General features: G+C 53.2%; 1 protein-coding gene, 1 non-coding gene and 1 pseudogene across 2 annotated transcripts in view; 2 read left to right on the top strand and 1 right to left on the bottom strand.

The window, feature by feature from the left end:
- Positions 1 to 1852, bottom strand: part of NT5DC3 (5'-nucleotidase domain containing 3) — a 51002-nt gene extending 49150 nt beyond the window's left edge. The window contains exon 1 of the mRNA XM_041738537.1: positions 1671 to 1852. Within this exon, the coding sequence (XP_041594471.1) occupies positions 1671 to 1848 (178 nt within the window). The 5' untranslated portion in view covers positions 1849 to 1852. The remainder of the gene's footprint in view (positions 1 to 1670) is intronic.
- A 2598-nt stretch (positions 1853 to 4450) lies between these two features.
- On the top strand, positions 4451 to 4554 carry LOC121481733. The gene has a single exon (XR_005985391.1). It is a non-coding gene; the product is annotated as a U6 spliceosomal RNA (small nuclear RNA).
- A 12250-nt stretch (positions 4555 to 16804) lies between these two features.
- LOC121480998 lies at positions 16805 to 18712 on the top strand (annotated as a pseudogene).
- Positions 18713 to 24136: the final 5424 nt, after the last annotated feature.

The raw sequence follows: 24136 nt of genomic DNA, 5'->3' as shown, positions 1-24136 counted from the left end.
CTTCTGTAAAGCACTTTTGAAATGCCAAAATCTTTGAAACGAAGGACAGATAACGCCTTAGAGATCAGGGAAAGCATCTGTAAGGAAGTGAATGTGGCTATAGAGATAATAGGAGAGATCCTTGTTGATAGCTGCTCTGTATCTTGACTGTAGGGCTAGATTCTTGAACCTGTTTGTGATAAAACCATATAGAAGTAACTATGCAAACACAAGTAGAAATGGAGGATGCTGAACAAGATCTGTGACATGTATCAGTCTCAAAATGGCTTCAGATACTGTATCACTCATTGTTTTGCAAGACGTTACCACTGGGAGAAACTGGGTAAAAGGTATCCCAGATTGCCCTGTATTCATTTTTATGGCTGCATATAAATATACAGTTATCTCAATTGAAAATTCCAATTAAAAAAAGTCTCACAGATCCCAAAGCTGAGCTAGATGATCTATATTTCTTCTAAGATCTGCAATGTCTGTCTGCAAAGCCGGTCTTCTTTCCATTGTACCACACAACCACTTCAAAAGATGGTGCAAAATTAGCTCAGCAAAGGAAAACTGAGAAGCCCTATTTCACAGAATTCTATACGGCTTGCTTCTTTGAGTCCCCTCAATTATCCCAATTGGTGAAAATAAGCCCCGTGCTTTCTTTCATCAAACTTTTGACTTCAGGCAAGAAGACTGAAAATGTGATGCCATCAAATACTCTCCTTATCTCCACTTGCCACCTCCACCCCGTCTCCCTCCCAACATCAATAGGACTATTTCAATCCTGAGTCTTCCTTGAAAGAAGCAGCACGGATGGCTTTGGCCCTTACAACAGCTCCCAGATGGTCAGCGGCCTCAGGAAGGTAGGGCGGCACAGGACACGGGATGGGGAGTTCACAGCTGAGACAGACCCCAGCGCAAGGTGTGACCTTGGCCAGGTTCCATGCACCTGAGTTTCGCTTTTCCCATCTATAGGATGGGGAAGTGGCACCTTCCCTCCCAGGTATGAGGAATTCAGGGAGATAATCCAAGGGCCCGGCCTGGGATTTACTTGGGCCTCTTCCCGCCTCTGCCCATTTCCACCACTAACAACAGAACCAAGCTGATCTTACCTTCACCTGGCAACTAAGCAGTCACTCCCTGGAACCACCCCCCTCACTTAGCTTAGGAGATAAACCAGAACACTCTCAGCTTGAGACCTCTCCTATTTCAAACATAGCAACACACATGCACAGACACGAAACAAAAAAGGAAAATCGCCTCTGGCCAGAGGCTCTGCACGGCTCCAGGGGCACTCGCCGCCTGCCCGACTCGGGCTGTCACTATCCTTACTGTGGGTCACTAACAATACCCAACGGTGCGTGGGGGTGACTGTCCCCGAGCCGTGCCCCTGCAGACCAAAGCGCTCCTACTGCAGACCGCCAGCCCCAAACCGCCTGCCCCACCGCAGAAAGGCAAGGCTTGCACAGCTACTGGGGGCGATTTCCCACGCCTCCCGGAATCGCAGTGCAGGGGAGAGGGACGTCGCCGCCGCCGGGACTGAGGGCGACCGAGAGTCACGACCGAGCGCCCTGGAGGTCGGCGGGGAACCGGCGCGGGGCCGCGGGGGCCGCTTCCCCGCTGAGCGCTGACCGCTGAGCGCCGGTCGGGCCGCGGGCGCTGCAGGCTCTGGGGGCCGCCGCACTCACCGTCCGTGCCCCGCTTCGCCTCCCGGTAGCGCTCCCACAGGTAGCCTTTCATGTCCCGAGCCGTCCCGGGCGCCGCACACAGGGGCCGCCCCCGGGCCGCAGCCCCGCAGCCGCCCAGCAGCGCCGCCGCCGCCCTCGCCCCGGCCCCCCGGGCCAGCGCCGCCGCCGCCGAGGCCATGCCCGCCGCCGCCGCCCCGCTGCGAGAGCGCCCGGAGCCCACGCCCCGCCCGCGCTCTGCAGGCGGGCGGGCGGCTCCCTGCGTCGGAGCACGTGGCGGCGGCGCGGCCCGCCCCTGTGGCCGCCGTAGGGGCGGGGCTGCCGCGGGGCGGGGCTGCCGCGGGGCGGGGCTGCCGCGGGGCGGGGCTGCCGCGGGGCGGGGCCTGGGCGGGGGCGGGGCTGCCGTGGGGCGGGGCTGACGCGGGGCGGGGCCTGTGCAGGGCCTGGGCGGGGCCTGGGCGGGGCGGGGTCCTGCCCGGCAGGGAGGGGGCTGGTCTATGAGGGCCCTGGAGCCCTGGGTTGGGTCCTTCCGGTGCCGCCCGTGAGGGGGCAAGTCGACCGAGGTCCCACCGTGTGGGCTGATACGTGTGAGGGCCATCCCCCCCGCCCCCGCCCACTGCAGAACCTAAAAGGCCAGTGCCCCTCCAGGGATCCCCGCTCCTGCCTACGCTCACCTGGGCGTTGCACCTGTCTTCCCTCAAATCTGCGAGGCGGGCCGCACCTGTTCTGTGCATCGTGGTTCCACCAAAGACAAATAAACAGGAGCTCCCCCGATGCGACATTTCCGCGTGGCCGAAGCCGACTCGGCTGCCGCAGTGAAGACTGATGCGGCCCCCCTGGAGCCCAAGCCAGTGGTTACTGTGGTTACTGATGAACGGGGGTTGGGGGCTGTTCAGGGGATAACTCCCAAGGCCGGCACATTGCCTGGGAGACCCGGCAGCTGTGCGTGACATAGGGAACGATTTAAGGCCACCCAAGCATTCACAGAGGCTTAGGTTGTTGGCTGGGGGGGCCAGAAGATGCTTCACGAAACAAAGTGGCCTCTGCGTTAGGCCCTGACAGGTAACAGCGGCTGCTCAGTGAAGCCCTGCTGTGCGCAGTATCTCATGCAGGCCTCTCAGGAATCCTGAAAAGCAGGTGCTGGGATTTCTGCCGCTTTATACCTAATGTGACTGGGGCTTAGAGAAGTGAAATCATTTTCCTGGGGTCACATAGGTGAGCCCATTCTTCCATTTGGCTTCCTAACATAGTATGTAGGGTTTAGTTGGGTGATAAGGGAGCCAATAAGTAATCCTTAACAGTTAATGGGTAACAAATCACTGATGAGAGGCAATGGAAATGTTTAAAATAAATATCAAATCCATGGGCTCTGGTACATTACATTTACTTATTGGTTTATCCCAATTTATCTTTTCTTATTCATGTTTCACAAAAAAAAAAAAAGGTTTGGTGATAGCAATTATAAATTTTGTTTACATGGAAAAATCAATTCATAAATGCAGAATAAACTATAGCAAGATAAAAGTAACACAAGTAGAACTTTAATTACACTGCTCCAGCATATTTTTAGATATGGAAGCCTATGAGGTCAACAATCTTCTACCTACCATACAAATGTGAATCACTACACAATTATTCTTTTTAGCTGCGATCTGTTACAGTATTTTAAAGAGCTAAAAAACAAACCCTAAAAATCAAAACCCTGGACTTTATCATCACCTATAAGAGTTATAAGAGGAAATATCTCATCAAAGAGTTCTGAGTAAAGACAACCACAAAAAAGCTGCATGATCATTTTTATACTTTATTAGTATCATTTGAGGTCTTCAACTTTTTGGTTTCAAACTGAGATCTTCTCTGAAAAAAAAACTCTTCTAGGAAATTGAACTGTAATCTGAGCTATGAAAAAGTCACTTTTCTGATATGAGCTCAGACATGGATTCCCAGGGATTATTTGTGCTAAGAGACCATATTACCAAGGGATGCCAGTAAATTGTGGTGGTTTGGCCTTTTCCACTTGCACCTTTAGCTGACAAAATCCTTTGCTGTAAAATATTTCCTACCCCATCCATTTTACCCAAAGATAAAATCTTAGGGGAATAATCTTTCTTTTTCATCAAGGCTTCTTTCTCTGGGCCATTCCATAGTTCAACATTATTTTGTATCTTCCATCAGGGCTTCTCCTCAATAGAAATGGAAATAATGGGTCTCAAGACCTTTTTCCCTTTTCCAGAAACACACTTTGATTTATCTCTAATTGTATGAGACGCCAAGCCCATGCTTTTAGCTCTCTGCAGCGTATGTGCATTCATGCATATTGCAGAGCTCACTGTGTTAGAACTCTGAGCGCTATGGTAGTTTAATTTAAGCAAGTGCTCCCACAATGAGGTGCCATTCCTAGAACCCTCAGAATATTGCCGGCTCAGGCCTTGAGGCCAACATCTCCTACTCCTGATCCACTCGATTTCCCTCAGAAGTCTGCAAAAGATCAAAAATCATCAAGAGGTCACAAATCTAATGTGAATAGCCAAAAGTATGTTTCTTTTTGAGACACAGAACAGAAACTCACTGCAGGATTCCATGGATTGATGAATGAGAAGATCCCAGGTAGGCCGCCCTTAAATCAAGTGACCTGTACAAATAGCCCACTGCTTCAGTCATGATACGATGACCGGAGTCATTCATCAACAACTGACCTGCTGGATATTTGAAAATAAAAATATTAGAATTTTTTAAAAGTACTCCTGGTTTCACATAAGAGAAGGAAAAAAAAATTATAAAAGATGGCATTGGGAGCACATACACTAAAATTGAAATGATACACAGATGATTAGTATGGCCCCTGCACAAGGATGACACACAAATTCATGAAGCATCCCATATTTAAAAAAAAAAAAAGATAGCATTGGAAATCATCTATTGTAATACTCCTGCCAAAAACACTTAACCTAAGTCTAATTATAAGGAAACAATCAGGTATGAATTGATAAGACACTGAGAAGGCGGGGGGCAGTGTGGGGGGGGGGTGGGCAGGGTAGAGTAGAGCCTGACCTAGACTCTTCAAAAATGTCAATGCCATAAAAGATAAAACAAGCCTACTTAAGGTTATAGGCTAAAAAAAAAAAAAGAAGAAGAAGACAACAAGATGCAATGGAAGACCCTACACAGGATTCTGGATCAAAAAATTAACAACTATAAAGAACATTTACCAGAACACTCAGAGACATTTGGATACAAAATACACATTAGATAAGTAGCCTTATGCAATGGTTAAATTTTCTAGGTTTGATTGTTGTATTGTGCTCATGTAGGAAGGTCCTCATACTCAGAAAACACAAGCTGAAGCATTTACAGATATAAGTGTCATATCAGCAACTAACACTCAAATAGTTCAGAAAAAAATATATGGGTAAACGTGTGTGGGGGTGGTGTGTGTATGTGTGTGTAAGAACACAAATGTGGTCAAAATGTTAACAACTGCTGAATATAGGTGAAAGATCTATATGTGTTCTTTATACAGTGCCAGGTGCCACTGTCAATAATGTAATTCTCTAAAATGTGTTAAAATGTGTTAAAACAGATATATATTTATATGACACATATATAACATATATGTATATGTAACAGTCTGATATGCCAGTGGTACTCATTTATTCATTTTACCCACTTAAATGGTTGCTTTTAAGGAGCTGAACTTGTATCACTGGTCATAAACATACTGTAAGGCCAGGGCGTGTAGGGCATGGATGTGGATATGAGATAAGAGACTACCAAAAATGTCACAGTAAAAATCAATGGCCAACGACCCCCCACCATCCCCATTATGAATACTAATAGCCATAGATTACGTGAGTGACTGGCATCTGGCAGGCTGTGTGATCCTGTAAGGTATAAACTATCACCACTTGCCTTTTTCTTTTTCTCATTTAGCCTTTTAATAGGACACCCATCCGCATGGTTCAAAATGAAAATGTATAAAGATATGAAGTAAAAAGTGTCTCTCCCACCTTGGTCCCCATCTGTGCAGCTTTCCCTAAAACATGTGTCCTTCCAGAGAATCTATAGTGCCAACCCATTGTCTTTTAAAAAGGGGAAAACTGAAAGAAGTTAAGTAACTTGCTCCAGTTCACGGTGGAACCACCCAGGGTCGGCCTCAGCCCTGGCCGTGTCCTCGGCGGCAATGCAAATGTCCCCTCCTGGCACAGGAATGTCCTTCTGCGTGCCAGCTGTGGCTTCTGTTTGTAGAAATGTTCTCTCCTTGTATCTCTGCTCTGTGAGTCATAACCCAGGTCTCAAAATCTGTAGGGAGCTGTAGCTAGTGGTTCTGCCCACAATCTGTGGCTATTTTGCTTCTCTTCCAGTTAGCTCAATGACTCCCTAGAATGTTCCCAGTCAGCCCCATCTAGCAGAGCGGAATGCACCTGTGGGCTACCCTGCGCAGGACCACCACATCGAAGCGGCCTTCGCTGGAAGTGGAGGAGGATGCCAGAGTGTCTCATGTGGCAGCGGGCAAGAGCTCATTCCCGGAGATCCTCTGGATGCGTGTAAGCAGCCCCCACAGGATGCTCATTCTTCCTGGTGCACTTCAAGAGGCTCTGACTTGTCACACAGACCAGCCGCTGCTGTCCTTAGCATGCACTGCTCCTCAGACTCCCTCTTAACTGCACATCTTGGCTCCCTCAGGCCCCTCTTCCCTCAGGATCCCTTCTGGACCTGTATCTCCAGCTCTGACCTCAGACAGCATCCAATCATTCCCTCTGGCAGCAGGCATAGGAGCCGTCAGGAAAGGCCATCGTCACCTCAGGCCCAATCCTAGTCCACCCCATCCTCCCTCAGGATCAGTACCAGCTGAGACACATGACCGGCCTGGTGTCAGTCCTCCCAGCCCAGGGAAGATGGAAGTTCAGGTTGGGTCCATTTACCCTGGAGAGAAGTCACTGAACCTCTTCTCACTCTGACCCTTCATTCTGGAGGGGAAGGGAGCCCACACTAATAGGGCTTTCTGTGGTTGTTCTGCACACATCTTGTAACTAAGCCTCAGGACAACCCGACAGGCAGACGTTATCTCCCCCTTGTGGCCAGTAAGACGACTGAGACCCAGAGAGGCTATGTCCAGAAACAGCAGAACTGGGATTCACAGCCAGTTGGCCAGGATCCAAGCACCATCACTTCCGAGGTGGGTAAAGAGAACATGGGTCTTCCTGTTGCACTGGTTCCCCATTAGGTTTTTCCATAAAAATATAGGTAGGAAGGAACCATCCGTTATCTTTTCCACTTTGTACCTCTGGATGGATTGTGAGTCAGAGGAGGGAGTAGGGGGAAGTCCCACCCACTACCTTGAATATCTGTCCTCAGATATTAAACGGCCAGTTTTCCTACTCGCCCCCCACACACACATTTTTTTATTGCTTAATATTTTTTTAAAAAAGTGGTAGCTTCTTTACTATTTCCTCCAGAAAAAGCAAGCAAGATATTTTATGCAAAGACAGTCCTCAGTCCTTTCAAGTCCCTTCTGAAGGGCCACCTTGCCTAGTCCTTACTCCGCTGAAATGTAAGCCTGTTCCTTCCACATCCTCTAATATGTGCGGTCACCCAAGAGGTGCGATTTTTGCAATGCCAGGCCTGTGTTTACTCTGGCCTCAGCCCATATCTGCAATGCAGGTGCTGGTCACCAAGTGACAAGAGAAATCTCGGTGTTGGTGGAGGTCCTCGGGGAGTGTCCCCAGTGAGCCTAGTCCAGGGACCCCACCCAGCAGTGAGCCCCACCACCACCACCCTTCTGCAGGGACAAATGGGCTAAGAAGTGGAGATGATCACTGTCTCTCCTCGCCTAGACATGCTGCAGACGTGCAACGAGGAAGGAGGGTTATGCATCGCCTAGACGTTCTTTGTTGAAAGTCTTTTTTTTGTTCAACAAGTGTGCTACACCCAAGTTTGTCACAAATCCCTCAGTTTGAGAAATTGAGCTTGTTTGCTCATTCATTCAATAACCGTAGGGAGGGAGAAACATTTCGGAGGGGACAAAGCTATCCTTGTCTCAAATGACATAAGAAGCTGCAGTTGGATGTCTGCACGGGCCTTCGATTTCCGCCCTAAAGGAAATGAAGGATGATAGTGGGTTGTGCTTGGAGATGAAGGACCCCACGCTCCACCCCTGCCCACTGAGACCACGGACCCATCTTCTCCAGGGCCCAGGCTGCACACAGCAAGCAGCAGCCTCTGCCATCTGCCTCATTACCATGTGAATTCCCACCACCATTTCAAGGGCCTCTGTAGATCCCACCTTTGGGTACAGGGAACAAATTCACTGCTCCCTCCTTCACGGACTTTTGTCCCTACCACTCCTCCCGAAATGGAAGTTTCCCTGTGACCTCTGGGTTGCAATGATCTGCTCTCGACCTGGTAGTCAGTTGTCAGGCTTCTCCTCTCAGCTTCCCTTGTGGAGTCTCAGCCTACCTCAAGAGCCCCTCCTCACCTGCTGCTACAGCTCCTCCTCTGCCCACCCCTTAAAGACTGGCCTTCCCCCAACTTTTGTCTCCCACCGCTGGGTCAAACATTCTTCCAAGCTCTTCAACCAAAAAAAAAAAAACGCTCTTCAACCATTCCAGCAGCTTCAGCCACCAAGCGTAGCTAAGGATTCCACACTATACTTTTCCAGATCAGTCTTCTAACTCCTTTTTTTTTTTTTAAAGATTTTATTTATTTACTTGACAGAGCAAAAGAACACCAGCAGGGGGAACAGCAGAGGGACGGGGGAGGCGGCACCCCGCTGAGCAGGGAGCCACATGGGGCTCGACCCCAGGACCCTGGACCATGACCTGAGATGAAGGCAGACACCCAAATAGCTGAGCCCCCAGGTGCCCTGCTGAGTCACCCCTGGAGGGTTTTACTCGTGCTTCTGCATGCGTCCCCATGCCCTGTACCAATGTCTGTTGCAGCATATACTACATTCATTTCAGTTACCTTCATGTGCTTATCTTGCCAATAGGGCTACAAACTCTTAGAGCCACAAACAATGCAAAGAGCATGGGCATTAGGGTCAGAGGACTGGGTTCCAGTCCTCAGTCCACTACCTACTTGCTGCAAGGTTCCAGAACATCACTAGGTTTTTCTGGGCCTCCGTGATTTTATTATCTAATTCACAGGATTCTCTGATCAGTTGTACCAGGGCAAGCATATAACACCTGCTATTTTCTCAGCTTTAAAGTTAGCTGAGTGATCTCAAAAGTCCTTTCCAGGTTAAAAAGTGTTCTAGTAGAAGGCAGCCTGGGTGGCTCAGTGGTTTAGCACCTGCCTTCATGCCCAGGGCGTGATCCTGGAGACCCGGGATTGAGTCCCACGTTGGGCTCCTTGCATGGAGTCTGCTCCTCCCTCTGCCTGTGTCTCTGCCTCTCTCTCTCTCTCTCTCATGAATAAATATATAAAATCTTTAAAAAAAAAAAAAAAGTGTTCTAGTGGAGCACCTGGGTGGGTCAGTCAGTTAAGTGTCCTTGATTTCAGCTCAGGTCATGATTTCAGAGTCCTGAGATCGAGCCCTATGTCAGGCTCTACTCTAGCTGTGGCACCTGCTTGGGCTTCTCCCTCCCTGGCCCTCTGGCCCTCTCCCTCTCCCCATAACCCCAGCTTGCATGCTCTCATGCTCTCTCTGAAAGAAAAGAAAGAAAAGAAAAGAAAAGAAAAGAAAAGAAAAGAAAAGAAAAGAAAAGAAAAGAAAAGAAAAGAAAGGAAAGGAAAGGAAAGGAAAAGGAAAGAAAAGAAAAGAAAAGAAAAGAAAAGAAAAGAAAAGAAAAGAAAAGAAAAGAGTTCCTGTTAAGATGATAAAACCTGGGGCACCTGGGGGATTTAGCTGGTGAAGCATCTGCCTGTGGCTCAGGTCGTGATCCCAGGGTCCTGGGATAGAGCCCCCTGATGGGCTCCCTGCTCTGTGGGGAGCTTGCTTCTCCCTCTCCCCCTGCTCATGCTCAATCTCTCTAAAATAAATAAATAAAATATTTAAAAATAAATCAAGTGATGAGACCTATACAGCAAGTAAAAAGGAAGACCTATTACAGGCAGCACTAGACTGCTGGATCACCTGAGCCTGCTATTTCCTGTGCAAAACATACTAGCTGGTGCCCTGGACACACTAAGCGCCTAAGCACCTGCAGCTAGTAGGGCATCTCCGTCCCTCATTTCTGGGTTCTAGTATGACCAACGTTCAACTAGGTGGTGAGTCTCATTCCCGTCACTAAATCAGGTGTAGTACGAACTGATGAGATATTTAGTGTGAAATGGAGAGCCGTTTTCTTGGAAAAGAAAAAAAAAAGCTGAATGCTTTGGAATTCTTTCAAATTCCAGGGCAAGGCAACAGTAGAAGATTGAAGGAAGAAAGGGGTAGCAGTCTAGAAGGATCTGACACATGCTGCATCACTACTGTCAGAGTTCTCACCCAACAGAAGTCAAAACTGGAAATTGTGGGTGATGCATTTAGAGAAAGATGACATCTCATTCCAATCAGAGGACACACTAAAAAAAAAAAAAAAGACAAAGAAAGAAAGAAAAGAAAAAGGTCCTGATTCTAAATTTCAAGTCTGGGGAAAATAATTACATTTATGTGTTTAAGTTAAAATAAAATGTAGTGTGTCTGTATCTCGTGCTAAGAGAAAAGGACCACGGCCGAGCTGAGCACCTCACAATCCTAGGAGGAGAGAGGACTGACTCACCCTGCTGAAAGTCACCCACTAGAGCTTTTGTCCAATTTCTTCCTTCTAAATTTGACTGAGATGGTTGGCATTACTTTTTTAAAAGAATTCCAGGCAGAGGGAAGTTACATAAAGTCCATCTACCATAGTTCTTCCAAAGCAAACAGTTCAGTACAGAATACTCAGCTTGAGATAATGAAACATGCAAAGCCACCTTCCCACTGAAATCATTTCTCAAAAGGTGGATTTAAAGCACTTATCACAGAAGGAGAACGGGAGGACAGAGGACAGAGGTAGGCTGGAACACAGATCATTAAAATCCTCTTTTGTAGTCAGGATTTGTCTTAAAATCTCTAGAATTAACAGTTTTGGTCAGTGAACATTCCTCTTGAAACTGGATTGAAATTGGGAGGAGACAAGCCATAAAGGGTACATTACATGGAGATATTTCATTTTGAGGAAGTGCCTCACAAAACTGTGATCAGAAGAAGAAACGAAATGTAGAATTCCTGGCCCCTCACAAATCCATCATCTTATTACATGTTTACTATAATCTCACGCATTAAAATGCTGTAATTAAACCTGAATTATCCTTGCTGGGAGCCGACCGTCTTCCCGTTTGGAAGGTTACGCCAGATCCTACATGTTGATCAAACGTGATAATAAAAAGACTTAAGAAGGTGCCAAGGCTTTTGGGCTCACAATTTATCACCGTGAATCTATGATCCAAACCAAAATATGGGAAGTCCACTAAACATAATTATTTTCAACAGGTTAAAATGCAATTTGGGTCATTTCTTTCAATGCTGTTGGCCTGGAGCTGAGCCACCCCTGCTGCCACGTCTGGGGCTGACCAAGTAACCACCCAGGAGAGCCCGCTGCCGCCGCTTGTCAGGCCTCGTCCCTCGTTGTGAGCATGGTGATAGTCGTGACAGCGTCCTCCCACTACCCTCCCCCGGGGACCACAGAACAATGGTCACCGCTAGTCTCCGGCTGACCACACTCCACTCAGGCTCTTCCCACCAATCCTCCCTCTAGCTTCTGTGTTCATCCCCGCACTGTCAGTGCTTGCAGGGGCCCTGCTACGTTAGGTTAGCCGCTCTCGAGATCTGACCACCACGGCGGGGGCTTACGCAGGAGTTCCCTCTCAGCTCTCTATCCCTGCCACCCCTGCCCACCTGCCCCCCTACCCTCACTGTGCTCAGGGCTGAGCCCACCTCTGCACCGAGGCCTCTTCGCCCAACGCGACCATCCTGGATAAAACCTGCTCTCCTGCGTTAAGGTGCAGTAAACACTAGTTCAATGAATGAATAAATTCACATTTAAATCCCCTTGGAGCTCCGGGTGCCTCAGTCCATGAAGCGGTTGAGCATCTGACGCTTGGTTTCGGCTCAGGTAGTGACCCCAGGGTCGTGAGAGCGAGCCCAGGTCAGGGGTGCTGGTTGGCAGACAGTTCACTTGAGATTCTCTCCCTCTACTCTCCCCCCTTGCCCCCCAAATAAATAAACAAATCCATCGCCAGCCTCCCCCAGACCTGGTCCCAGCCCTCCCGCTGCAGCCCTGCACTGGACCGACACCCTCCCTCACAGCCCGCCAGCCAGCGCACCCCCTCCCCAGCCCCGTGTCCCCCCATGTCCCTCCCCAGCCCCATGTCCCCCCATGTCCCTCCCCAGCCCTGTGTCCCCCCTGTGTCCCTCCATGTCCCTCCCCTTCTCCCTGCGGCTCCACCTGGCAGCGCCCTCCTGGCAGCACACACCCCGCACACGCCACACCTCCTCCAGGATGGCTCCCGAGAGCACGCTGGCTGCCCTCAGCCCTCTGTCCCAGGGAAGCGCAGTCCAGGCCTCCGGGAGCCGCACACCCCCCTCCCACCCCCCAGCCCAGCCCAGCCCCCCCAAGCCCATGTCCCCTCCTCCTTTCACTTCACCTCTTGTCTTGTCAGCGGGTGTGGTGCCTCCCAACGAGGCGAGCAGTTGGTGAGAGGCAGATGCTGTCTTGTCCCCCACCCTGGCACCCTCAGGGCATCCCTGGAGCACAGGAGCCTTGTTTCCACCCATTTGTGTGTGACGGCACCCGGAGGAGACCAGCGCAGACCGTCACCCAGTGCAGCACCTCACAGATGATGACTCTGGCGTCCTACACAGGCCTCCAGAGTCACAGCGGCACATGCACACAGGGACCTGTTCCGCCACCCTCAGAGCTGCTGGTCTGCTCGGGCAGCTCCATGCTCAGCGCTTTGGGACAGGGACCATCAGAGGGACCCTGATAGACACACTGGGCTGCCGCACAACCGCCCTACAATCCATCACACGGCATGACCTAGGAAGTGACTGAACTACATGGGTGCTGAGCGAATGCCTGGCGATCCTCAGCCCACCGTGGTTCCCTTTATTCTTCGATGCAAAAATACACAGCATCGCAAGTGCTCTGACGATGGGTGCTCAGTGACACTTACACTAGAGGCCCCACGACTTTTAGAGTGGCGAACAACGAAGAGTCCCGACTGCTGCAGCTCTGGCCTACCTCTTGTCCTACAGAGCCCATGTAAGCACGTTCCCTCAATCACAGGTCAGGCAGAGGGGACCGGACCTGTGACCCCACAGCATAGCTCATTCTTAACGATGTAGAATTACTCTGAGCCAAAGGCATTTGAGTTCTTGGAATGTCATTCGTGCCTAAAAACAGAGCCCCACGGGAGGACTCCGGCATCATGAACCCCTCCCCAGGGCTACTCCTCTTCCGGGACACAGGATGCAGGCACCACACCTGGACAGACATCACCACAAGCTACACATCATTTATTCTCCTAAGGCTCTGTGTATCTATACAAAAAATAATTTGCTTTTCCCTTAAGTGTCCCTTCTCCCTCCCATGCCCCCCTCCCCGCTAAGTTAGGTACACAGACTCCAGGTCCTGACCACCCCTCGGCACGACTCACTGCTTCCACATGTAAGTCTGACGCACCTGCTGATAAACTTCCTACCTGACAGTAAATGAATATATTATATTTCTGTCTTAGACCAGACGCCAAAATGGGTAACAAACTATTAAACTGAAGCAACCAGATTAGGTGTAGAGTTCCTTTTGCAGAGATTTGCATCTGTATTTTCTGGCTGCAAACAAAATCCTTTGTGTATTCAGCCTGAAAACCCTTACTGAGAAAACACTGTGCACATGCTCCTCAGTCTATGGATTGAAAATACACTTTCCTTGGAGGTACACAGTGATTCAGTCTCCCTCCCCCTTGGCAACTGACAAGGCTGAAGCAATCACGGTTTACATAAAACGGACAACAGGGCAGCACCAGTGGCACAGCGGTTTAGCGGTTTAGCGCCGCCTGCAGCCCAGGGCGTGATCCTGGGGACCCTGGATCGAGTCCCACGTCAGGCTCTGTATGGAGCCTGCTTCTTCCTCTGCCTCTTTCTCTGCATCTCTATGAATAAAATCTTTAAAAAAAAAAAAAAAAAAAAAACGGACAACAAATGCGCAAGGTGGCTGATGAACTTGGGGTTTCTCAATCTTGGCACTTTGACGTTTGTCCTGGATGATTTTTTGCTCTTGAGGAGCCATCCTGAGCACTGTCAAGCCTCTAGCACGAAAGGACAGTGCTGCCCCCGTGCCCGCCTGGCTCATGACATCACGGTCTCTCCAGACTTCTGTCCTGAGGGACAAAGCCACACCCCACACCGCCGCTGAAGTTTAGGTCTAAGTTGACCACGCCCTGTGGCCGGGAGACTTCATGACCCTGACCAATATCGCTCTAGCCATGGCATGCCCGGAAAATGAGGTTTCTGGTCTAAGTGACTGGAAGAAATAAAGCCGCCCACGGGAGACACCAAGGCTGAGAGCACCTTGCAGGAGGGACCCCGGCCCCAACTGCCTGCACCCCCTCCAGCCTGCTGTCCTCCAGCCCCCATCTGAGGTGTGCTCTGCAGCCCCATGCACTCCCCGAGTCCCCCGTATGTGTCAACACGGCTGGAAGGGCCACCACCCACCGTGGGCACTACCTGCAGGACATGGGGCAGGGAGAGTAGGCCCGGTCCCTAGCCACAGCGGAACCCGGTGGGAGGGAGGACCCCTGTCCCGAGGCCCTGGAGGGGGTGACCCCTGCAGTGCTGCCTCATGTGAGTAAGGGGTCCCGGGGTCCCGGAGCCTCCGCCCCCACCCAGAACCTGCACAGAAGCACATTCCCTGAAGCCCTGCGAGAATTCTGAGCCTTGCCCCCCATTTCTCTCTCCCAGCACTCACTTCAGGAGCCAAGGAGGAACGCAGCCTGACAACCCCTGCCCCATAGACACCAGGCCAACACGTAAGGCGCGAGGCAGTGGGTGCAGCTGGGGGGCCCTATAGTGCCACTTCCGGGAAGTTTGGAGCCTCCTCTTATGAAGACTCAAGGCCCCTCCAGTTGCCACCCTAACCCCACACACCTTGGGGACCTCGTCAACTCGCTGGAGACCCAGCAGAGACCAGGCAGGTCCCACACAATCCCCTGCCTTCCCCTTGGGCTCCCTTCTGATAAGAAAGCTTCAGGCCCCAGGCTCAGACATCAGCCACCGGGCATCAGACACAAAATGGGCCTGAGGGCTCAGTCACAGTAGAGCCATTGACGAGGAAAGTCAGCATCCACTACACACCACAGGCTATAATAGCGTTCTGGTGGAAGAAACTCAAAGACTCAGAACCGCTCCCGTGAAGGGAAGCAAAACAATAATACTGGGAACAACAGGGGTGCCTGGGGGCTCAGTGGTGGAGCATCTGCCTTCGGTTCAGGGCGTGACCCCAGGGTCCAGGTATCGAGTCCTGCATTGGGCTCCCCGCGGGGAGCCTGCTTCTCCCTCTGCCTGTGTCTCTGCCTCTCTCTGTGTGTCTCTCATGAATGAATAAAGAAAATCTTTTAAAAAAGGATTTAACTTGAACAACAAGTAGCAAGAGGAGTGAATGCACCCAACCCCTCCCCTCCCAATCACGTTTAAGACCAAATTTTTTTTTTCTTTTTTTTTTTTATGATAGTCAGAGAGAGAGAGAGAGAGGCAGAGACACAGGCAGAGGGAGAAGCAGGCTCCATGCACCAGGAGCCCGACGTGGGATTCGATCCCGGGTCTCCAGGATCGCGCCCTGGGCCAAAGGCAGGCGCCAAACCGCTGCGCCACCCAGGGATCCCTAAGACCAAATTTTTTATTTCAATTTTTAACCTTCACTTCATTTTAGGTTTTGAATTTTTTATTTTTAGGCAGAAGGTGCCTTGAAATCTCGGGGCCAGGGATGAGGCACCGAGTCTTATGTTCTATGTATAAAATCAGAAGTGTGGAGGAGAAACTAAGGCAGGGAGGCCAGTTTAGTCCATGGGAAGTGTGAAGGTCTGGGCCTTTGCTGTGGGCCGGGATGCAACAGGCCGTGAGGCTGGCAGGCCCAGGCTGCATGTGATGGCCTGGGCAGGTACCCTGGGCACCCTCACGCCCCAGAGAGTGCTCAGGGCAGGCAGGTGGGCCTGGCGGGATGGCGCTCCGCAAGGCCCAGATGCCCGATCCAGCTCCGGAGCTGACCCGCTCTGCCACCCGCGGGCTGCCAGGTGCTCTAATCCTCTGAGCCTCAGAGGGTGTCCACCCTCAGGACGACACCCAACCATTGCGAGGACGCGTGACAAGCCAGCATGTGCTGTCCTCAGCCCAGTGACTAATCACAAACACAACGAGGCGATGCCAGAGCGGCCGCGCAGATAACACGAGCGAACCTGACATCATCAGGAAGAGGGAGGATAAGACAGGGAAATGTGACGTCATCAGGAAGAGGGGGTTTGAGATGGTGGAAGGTGATGTCATCAGGAAGAGAGGGATGAGACAGGAGAACATGCCATCGTCAGAAGAGGGCGGGTGCGTCCTCAGGCTTGAGATCCTGGACTCAGAGGTGCCAGATGCTGTAATGGAGACGCCCGGCCGAGGACCCAGGTCTGGGGCGGACTTGGCGACACGACCCCGACACCTTGGGGTTGAAGGCCGAGGCGAGGGCGAGGCGAGGTGAGGTGCGGGGCCGGAGCCCGGGGCCGCGGGGGCCGGGACCTGCGCCTGAGGCCACCGCCTCCGTTCAGACCGAGCAGGGGTCCTGGGGGGCGTCTGTGGACAGGAAAGGGCTGTGCGGGGCCCAGCGCTGCCCCACGTCGGCAGAGGCGGCTGCAGGGCCCCGAGGTGCCGGGGACACGGCGACAGGGAGCTGGGCGGGGCGGAGTCAGCCCACAGTCGGGGGGGGGGGGCGGGGGGGGGGGGGGGGGGGCGGGGCGGGAGCCCGGGCGGGGGCGCAGGCGCCGGGGCTATTCTCCCGGGCACGGCCGCTGAGCCTCCACGCGGTGCTGCCGGGGTCACCGTGGTCACCGTGGTCACCGTGGATACCGTGGTCACCGGGGTCACCGTGGTCACCGTGGTCACCGTGGATACCGTGGTCACCGGGGTCACCGTGGTCGCCATGGTCACCGTGGTCACCGTGGTCGCCGTGGTCACCGTGGTCGCCGTGGTCGCCGTGGTCACCGTGGTCGCCGTGGTCACCGTGGTCACCGTGGTCGCCGGGGTCACCGTGGTCGCCATGGTCACCGTGGTCACCGTGGTCACCGTGGTCACCGTGGTCGCCGTGGTCGCCGTGGTCACCGTGGTCGCCGTGGTCACCGTGGTCACCGTGGTCACCGTGGTCGCCGTGGTCGCCGTGGTCACCGTGGTCGCCGTGGTCGCCGTGGTCACCGTGGTCACCGTGGTCACCGTGGTCACCGTGGTCACCGTGGTCACCGTGGTCACCGTGGTCGCCGTGGTCACCGTGGTCACCGTGGTCACCGGGGTCACCGTGGTCACCGGGGTCACCGGGGTCACCGTGGTCACCGTGGATACCGCGCCCGCGCTTCCTGGGCCTGCCCTCCCCTCCCCCCGCACCCCTCCCGGCGCTGCGCAGCGCGACCGCGGGGGCGCCCCCGGGCCCTCCACCCTCCGGCCACCCCGCCCGCCCGAGGTCGGGGAAGGCGCCGCGGTCCCCGCCCGGCCACCCGCCCGCCGCCCGCCGCCGCGCCCTTCTCCAACAGCCGCGACACCCTGAAGCTCCGCTTCCCGCCAGGATGAGCCCCCGGACCTCCGCGGCCACAACCACGTGGCGGAGGTGCGGACCCCGAGCTCTACGCCGAGCGGCTTCCCGCCGGACGACGTCATCCAGACCCGCGTGGACAACCCGGGCCACCCCACACCATGACCGTGGGCTGCGTGGCAGGCGGCGAGCAGTCCTAGGACGTGTGCAAGGAGCTCTTCGACCCCGTCCTCGAGGACCCGCACGGCGGCTACGAGCCCAGCGACCAGCACAAGACCGGCCTGAACCCCGGCACCTGCAGGGCGGCGACCCGGACCCCAACTCTGCGCTGAGCTCGCGGGTGCGCACGGGTCGCAGCATCCGCGGCCTCTGCCTCCCCCCGCACTGCGGCCGCGGGGAGCGCGGTGCCCTGGAGCCGCTCGCGGTGGAAGCTCTGTGGAGCCTGGACGGCGACCTGGCCCCGGTACTACGCGCTCAAGAGCAGGACCGAGGCGGAGCAGCAGCAGCTCATCCACGACCACCTCCTCTTCGATAAGCCCCTGTCGCCCCTGCTCCTGGCCTCGGGCACGACCCGCGACTGGCCGGACGCCCGAGGCATCTGGCGCAATGACAAGACCTTCCTGGTGTGGATCAACGAGGAAGACCACCTGCGGGTTATCTCCATTCAGATAGGGGGCAACATGGGGATCCCTGGGTGGCGCAGCGGTTTGGTGCCTGCCATTGGCCCAGGGCGCGATCCTGGAGACCCGGGATCGAATCCCACGTCGGGCTCCCTGCATGGAGCCTGCTTCTCCCTCTGCCTGTGTCTCTGCCTCTCTCTCTCTCTCTATCATAAATAAAAAATAATTTAAAAAAAAGATAGGGGGCAACATGAAGGAGGTGTTCACTCGGTTCTGCAATGGCCTCACCCAGATTGAAACACTTTTCAAGTCAAAGAATTACGAATTCATGTGGAACCCTCACCTGGGCTACGTCCTCACCTGGGCTCAGGCCTGCGGGCAGGTGTGCACATCAAGCTGCCCCACCTGGGCAAGCATGAGAAGTTCCGGGAGGTGCTCAAACGGCTGCGGCTTCAGAAACTAGGCACTGGTGGTGTGGACACAGCTGCTATGGGTGGCATCTTTGATGTCTCCAACGCAGACTGCCTGGGCTTCCCAGAGGTGGAGCTGGTACAGATGGTGGTGGATGGCGTGAAGCTGCTCATCGAGATGGAGCAGCAGCTGGAGCAGGGCCAGGCCATCGATGACCTCGTGCCTGCCCAGAAGTGAGGCCCCAGCCCGCATCTGCCACCACCACCAGCCCCGCTGCTTCCTAACTTATTGCCCAGGCAGTGCCCGCCATGCACCCCTCTGATGTTCGCCACTTGGCAGCTGAGCCCTTAGCCTCGCTGTAGAGACTTCTGTCACCCTTGGTAGAGTTTATTTTTGTGATGGCTAAGATGTTGCTGATGCTGAAATAAACTAGGGTTTTGGCCTGCAAAAAAAAAAAAAAAGGAAGGCGCGGTGGCCCAGGGGCAGTCTCCCTAAGGGGAGGAGCTCTCCTGTTTCCGAAGGTCGAAGGTCAGCAAGGCTCCAAGGGCTAGGCTGGAGGCTCCATGGGACGTTGTCCTGTGGTTCCAGAGGCCACACCCTGTGCGCTGCATGAGGACAGGAGGAGGACAGGAGGCGCCCAAGTTGCCTGCCCCAGCCGCCCTGGGCTGGGGCGGTGGGGGTTGGGAGGGGTGTGGGGGTGACTCTGCCTGGAGGGGCCACGCATCTGGACTTCTCCTCTACAAGGCCATGGCTCCACTGTGAGGCCTCCTGCTGCTGAGAACACTCCTGCCTCTGCTCACTGGGCTGGTCTCAGGAGGAACAAAGGGGACTTAACCAGTGCCCAACACCCATGACATCTCCTGGGAGGCAAGACAGGTAGCAGGCCGCGCTCGGTGCAATGGGCTCTTGTGGTTCACACTGGGCATTCTACAGAGCACGTCCCCCGGGATGGCTTGATCCTCACAGTCGTCCTGGGAGGAAGACACTGTCCCCGCTCTCCTTTTACTAATGAAATGGATGAGATCCCAAGATGTGATGTTGTTACTGTCATGGACTTGAACCCGGGCACCCAGGGCACGGAGCCACCGCCATGGAGCACCTGCAGTCTCACCTGCACACTCCCTTACTTGGACTCCTGCTCCTAGGAAGGCTACGTAGGATTTGCACTCAGGCTCTGGAAAGCAGCAACAGCATGTCCGTCCCAGGGGCAAGCACTGGCAGGTGGCTGTCCCGGGAGAGGCAAGGGGGACACATGTCCAGGTAAGGTGGGATGTGGAAGTGATGGCCAACCAGGTAGCAGAGAGCAGAGGGACAGAACTGCACAGCTTCATGACTTAGCCTGGAACGTCCCGGCCCTCCGCCAGCTGACTGGGCCAGGCAAGGGTGTGGGTGTTGGCGTCTGCAGACACACAACGCTTCCCTCACACCAACATGCCCAGGGACATGCTCAGGCCCTCGGAGGCCGGCCCCAGTCACAGCCACAGGATAACACCCACAAGCCTCTGCTATACGCAGAGACCAGCAGGGACTGTCTCCTCGTGGGGGATGCTATGTGGGCTCTTGTCAGTCCTCCTCAAGTAGGCCTCACTCTGGACCTCTGTGCTCACCTCTGCATCTCCCATCCTAGCAAGCTTCCTGCTAAGTCAGTTCAAGGTGGCCCCCACCCCTGATGTCTGACTGCCCTTAGTGTCAGACTGTGGTCCTCATTCCCAGTTGCAGCCCAGGTGAGGCCCCATCACCCTGGCCTGCCCTCCCATGGGGAGAACCCCCAATGTTGAGCCGGGGCCCCTCCCTCCAATGCTTCCTCTGGGCAGTTCTCCACCCACCCACAGCCCTCGCCCCACCTCTCTTTGTGTCTGGGCTTAGATCCGATCTTTTCCCCTCTGGAGAACACCAGTGCAGGACCTGAGTGAATCCACTTTACCTGTAACAGGTGTTGTTGAGATCGAGAAAGCGAAGGAGGACTCCAGGAGATAAAACGTTTTTTATTCCGCATCTTCTCCTGCTTAGTGCTTCTAGGACCCATGCCCCCACCCACTCTACATAGGCCTTGTAGGCTCTACACGCAAAGATCTTATGTCCTCCTTGTGAGGTCAAGGAAGTAAAGACTTCTCTAGAGCAGAGAACACCTAAGAAAGGAGCAGGTGAGAAATGACCAGGATAAAGCCATGACGCGCGGACTCGCGCCAGATGTCTCGATGCCAAGGTCCCCGGGCCCCGAGGAGCAGCACCTGGGGCCTCGCCTTGGTCTAACCAGGTTCTGGATGCCTCAGGGGTCATGTACACCAGACCACTGCCCTCAGTAAGACCTCCGGATCCCAAGCGAAAATGAGACTCGTGTTCTTTCCTCCCTGTGTCTCCTGGACACTCTGTCTGTACCCCTCACTCTGTCCGTACACATGGGCAATAAACCCCACCTTCACCTCCTGCTGGCTCATGTTTGCCTTCCATCCTGCCTGAAGCCAAGGACCTTCTCAGCTGGTCCCACAGGCCCCCCTGGGTCCCTGGCCCCTGCCTGCCTACATCATTACAGATGATTTTTTCTTGAGCAGCTCCAACAATGCCTAGGGTGGAGGGGGGAGCTGAGCAAAGCCTCACAACTACAGGGGGAAAGGCCCAAGCAGTGAGACACCCCCAACAGTTCAACCCCAGACCTCCCCGCCATGGTGTTTTGCTGGGAGAAAGACACACTACTTGAGACGTTTTATTAGACTTGCCCTGGGGCACCTGGGGGCTCAGTCGGTTGAGCATTGGACTCTTGGTTTGGCTCAGGTCACAATCTTGGGTTGTGAGATCGAGCCCCATGTCAGGATCCATGCTCAGCGCAGTGTCTGCTTAAGATTCTCTCTGTCCCCTAGCCCCCTCCCCAGCACACTCATGCTTGTTCTCTCGCTCGCTCGCTTTCTCACTCGCTCTCTCTCTCAAATAACTTTTTAAAATCTTTTTTAAAAACTTGCCTTTCACTATCTCCTGGTAGAAAAAAACAGTAAATCTGCTAAAAATTCCATAATTTCTCCAACTAGGATATTTTTCTTACCAAACAAACTTCTCCTGATATTTAAGCATTTTAGAAATCTCATTTTTGCAAGAGAAGTATTCCCAGCTGCACACATGCTTGTGTGTATTTAATGATACATGAGCACAATAATGTTGGCTATTTCTGTGTGCCATCAAAAGTAATTCCTTTTTTTTTAATTTAAATTCAATTTGCCAGCATATAGTATCACACCCCACACTCATCCCATCACATTCCCTCTTCAGTGCCTATCACCTAGTCCCCCAGCCCCCTACCCTTTGTTTCCCAGTCAGGAGTCTCTCATGGTTCGTCTCCCTCTCTAATATTCCCCACTCAGTTTCCCTCCTTCCCTCAGCGTCCCTCTCACTACTTATATTCCACGTATGAGTGGAACCACATGACAACAGTCCTTCTCCAACTGATGTATTTTACTCAGCATAATACCCTCCAGTTGCATCCATGTTGATGTAAATGGTAGGTATTCGTCCCAAAAGTAATTCTTAGAAACATCCTTTGTTTTATACAGGAAGATATGGAACAGTAGCAGGGCAGTTTATGGTGGTAGAGACTCAAGACCTTCAGAGCAACACGTAAGAAGGCCTCCTTTAGGGATCCCGGGGTGGCTCAGCGGTTTAGTGCCTGCCTTTGGCCCAGGGCGTGATCCTGGAGTCCTGGGTTTGAGTCCCACATCGGGCTCCCTGCATGGAGCCTGCTTCTCCCTCCTCCTGTGTCTCTGCCTCTCTCTCTCTCTCTCTCTCTCTCTCTCTCATAAATAAATAAATCTTAAAAAAAAAAAAAAAAAAGGCCTCCTTTACTAGAGGCTAGGCACTAATCTGAACCCCAGCTGGTGTCAGGCAGGTGGCACGATGGGGGCCATCCTGTGTCCTGTACCAGCTCGTACCACCTGGCTCCACCCACCCAATGTCAGCAACAGTCCTGACAACCTGAAGTGTCCCCAGACCTTGCCAGAGAGCCCCTGAGGGGCAGAGTCAGCCCGCTGGAGAATCCCCGAAGTTGAGGGCAGAAATGCTAATGTTCCACATTCTTCACCCTGTCAGGCAGGAAATGGACTCACAAGTGTGGGTTGAGAACATTGACCTTGATGGGGAAAACTAGCACAGGAAAGAATGATTGTTCAAGAAAAAAACACATGTTTACACGAGAACACCTTTGCTGTATTTCATGGTCGCCTGGTCTCGGGGGCTGTCGTACAGCAGGCTGGAAATTTCAGTAGCACATTCCCAGATGTGACGTTCTTTCAAGCAGTCTCCGGCCCGACTTTGCCAGATTGTTCAGTACTCTGCCTGTGGGGAATACGTTTCGGCAAAGGAGAGGATGCTTGGGGTGTGTTGCTCTGCGAGAGTTGAGATGTCCGTAGGCGGGGCACCTAACGGCACTGCTTCATCACTGCCCACGGCGAAGTTGCCGTTTTTCCTTAATAGATCAATTACTGGCCTGGACTGCAGCGGGATCGGCTTTCAGGCCAGGCCATGATGTGCCTGCGCAACAGCAACTAGGCTGAGGAGCTGAGACAATGCACTGAACCTGAATTCTGAGGCTGTTTTGCAAATGAGTAGATCAGAAATTAAGTAAGACTACGGATGTAGTGAAACCAGCTGTCACTGCGGTGCCCAAGTCCTCCCGAAGGACCCAGAACAGTCTTGTAGTAAAAAATAATAATCATCCAGCCTTACAGCAAGAGGCACAGGAATAAGCCCCATAAACCCAAGTAATAAGGAGCTTTCTTAGAGACACACCACCTTCCACAAGGCCCCCCATTTGGTTCTTTTATTGAGTATTGTATATTCTGACTCCTAGAATGCTGGAAAGTGCTCTCTAAGCCACACTCCATGAGGAAGAGAAGAAGTCGTTAACGATGTTCCCAGAAGGTGTTAGAACTGCCTTGGTAGCAGCAAAAAGAAGCAGGTCGAGATTTCCGTTGTAATGACAGAGGCGTACCATCTCCCGGTCAGGATGGGCCTTCCCACCGTCAACACTACCTCACTCACTGCCCCAAGCCCACTGCTCTCCACCCCCAGCCCCACCCAGGGCCTCACACCTGACACGTGGGCATCAGGATGGACAGCCATATACCCCATCTCCCGTGTCCCTTCTCAGTCGCCATGGGTCCCATTCTCTGCAAAGCAACAAAAGTAATCCCAAAACAGAGATCAAGTGATATCATACCCACCTAACCGCCTGTAAAGCTTCCTCTCACAGAGGACAAAATCCAAATGCTGGCCCGAGGCCCAAGGCCCAAGGCCAAATGCCCTACACAATCTGGGCCCAGGGGCCTCCTGCCATTTGCTCAGGAAGGCTCTTTCCACGGCTACCACAGGCACTGCCCCTCCCACCTCAGGGCCCTGCATGCGCTGTTCCCCCTCCAGGACCATACAGCTCAGCCAGAGAAGCCTTCAAACCTTTCAGAAGCAGACTCTCCCCCTGCATACGCTCTACCTGCATCTCCTTTGTGTCTTTCATTGCATTTACTCCAACCTGCAATGATTGTGTGTCATGTGTTGCCTCCCTTAGAGGACAGAGCCGATGACTGTCCAGGACGGCACCTGGTATGCAGCGGCTCAATGAACAGTTCTCAAGTGTGTGAGTTCTGGCATCTGGGAGCCCTCACCCCTCCGCCTTCACCTGCTTACTGGGTCCTGAATCCTGGCCTGACCCTTGTCGAAG

Source organism: Vulpes lagopus, chromosome 23, assembly GCF_018345385.1.
Source record: "Vulpes lagopus strain Blue_001 chromosome 23, ASM1834538v1, whole genome shotgun sequence".
NCBI classification, from domain to species: Eukaryota; Metazoa; Chordata; class Mammalia; order Carnivora; family Canidae; genus Vulpes; species Vulpes lagopus.
The sequence above is the reverse complement of the archived record's forward strand: the minus strand, read 5'-3'. Positions and strand labels throughout refer to the sequence as shown.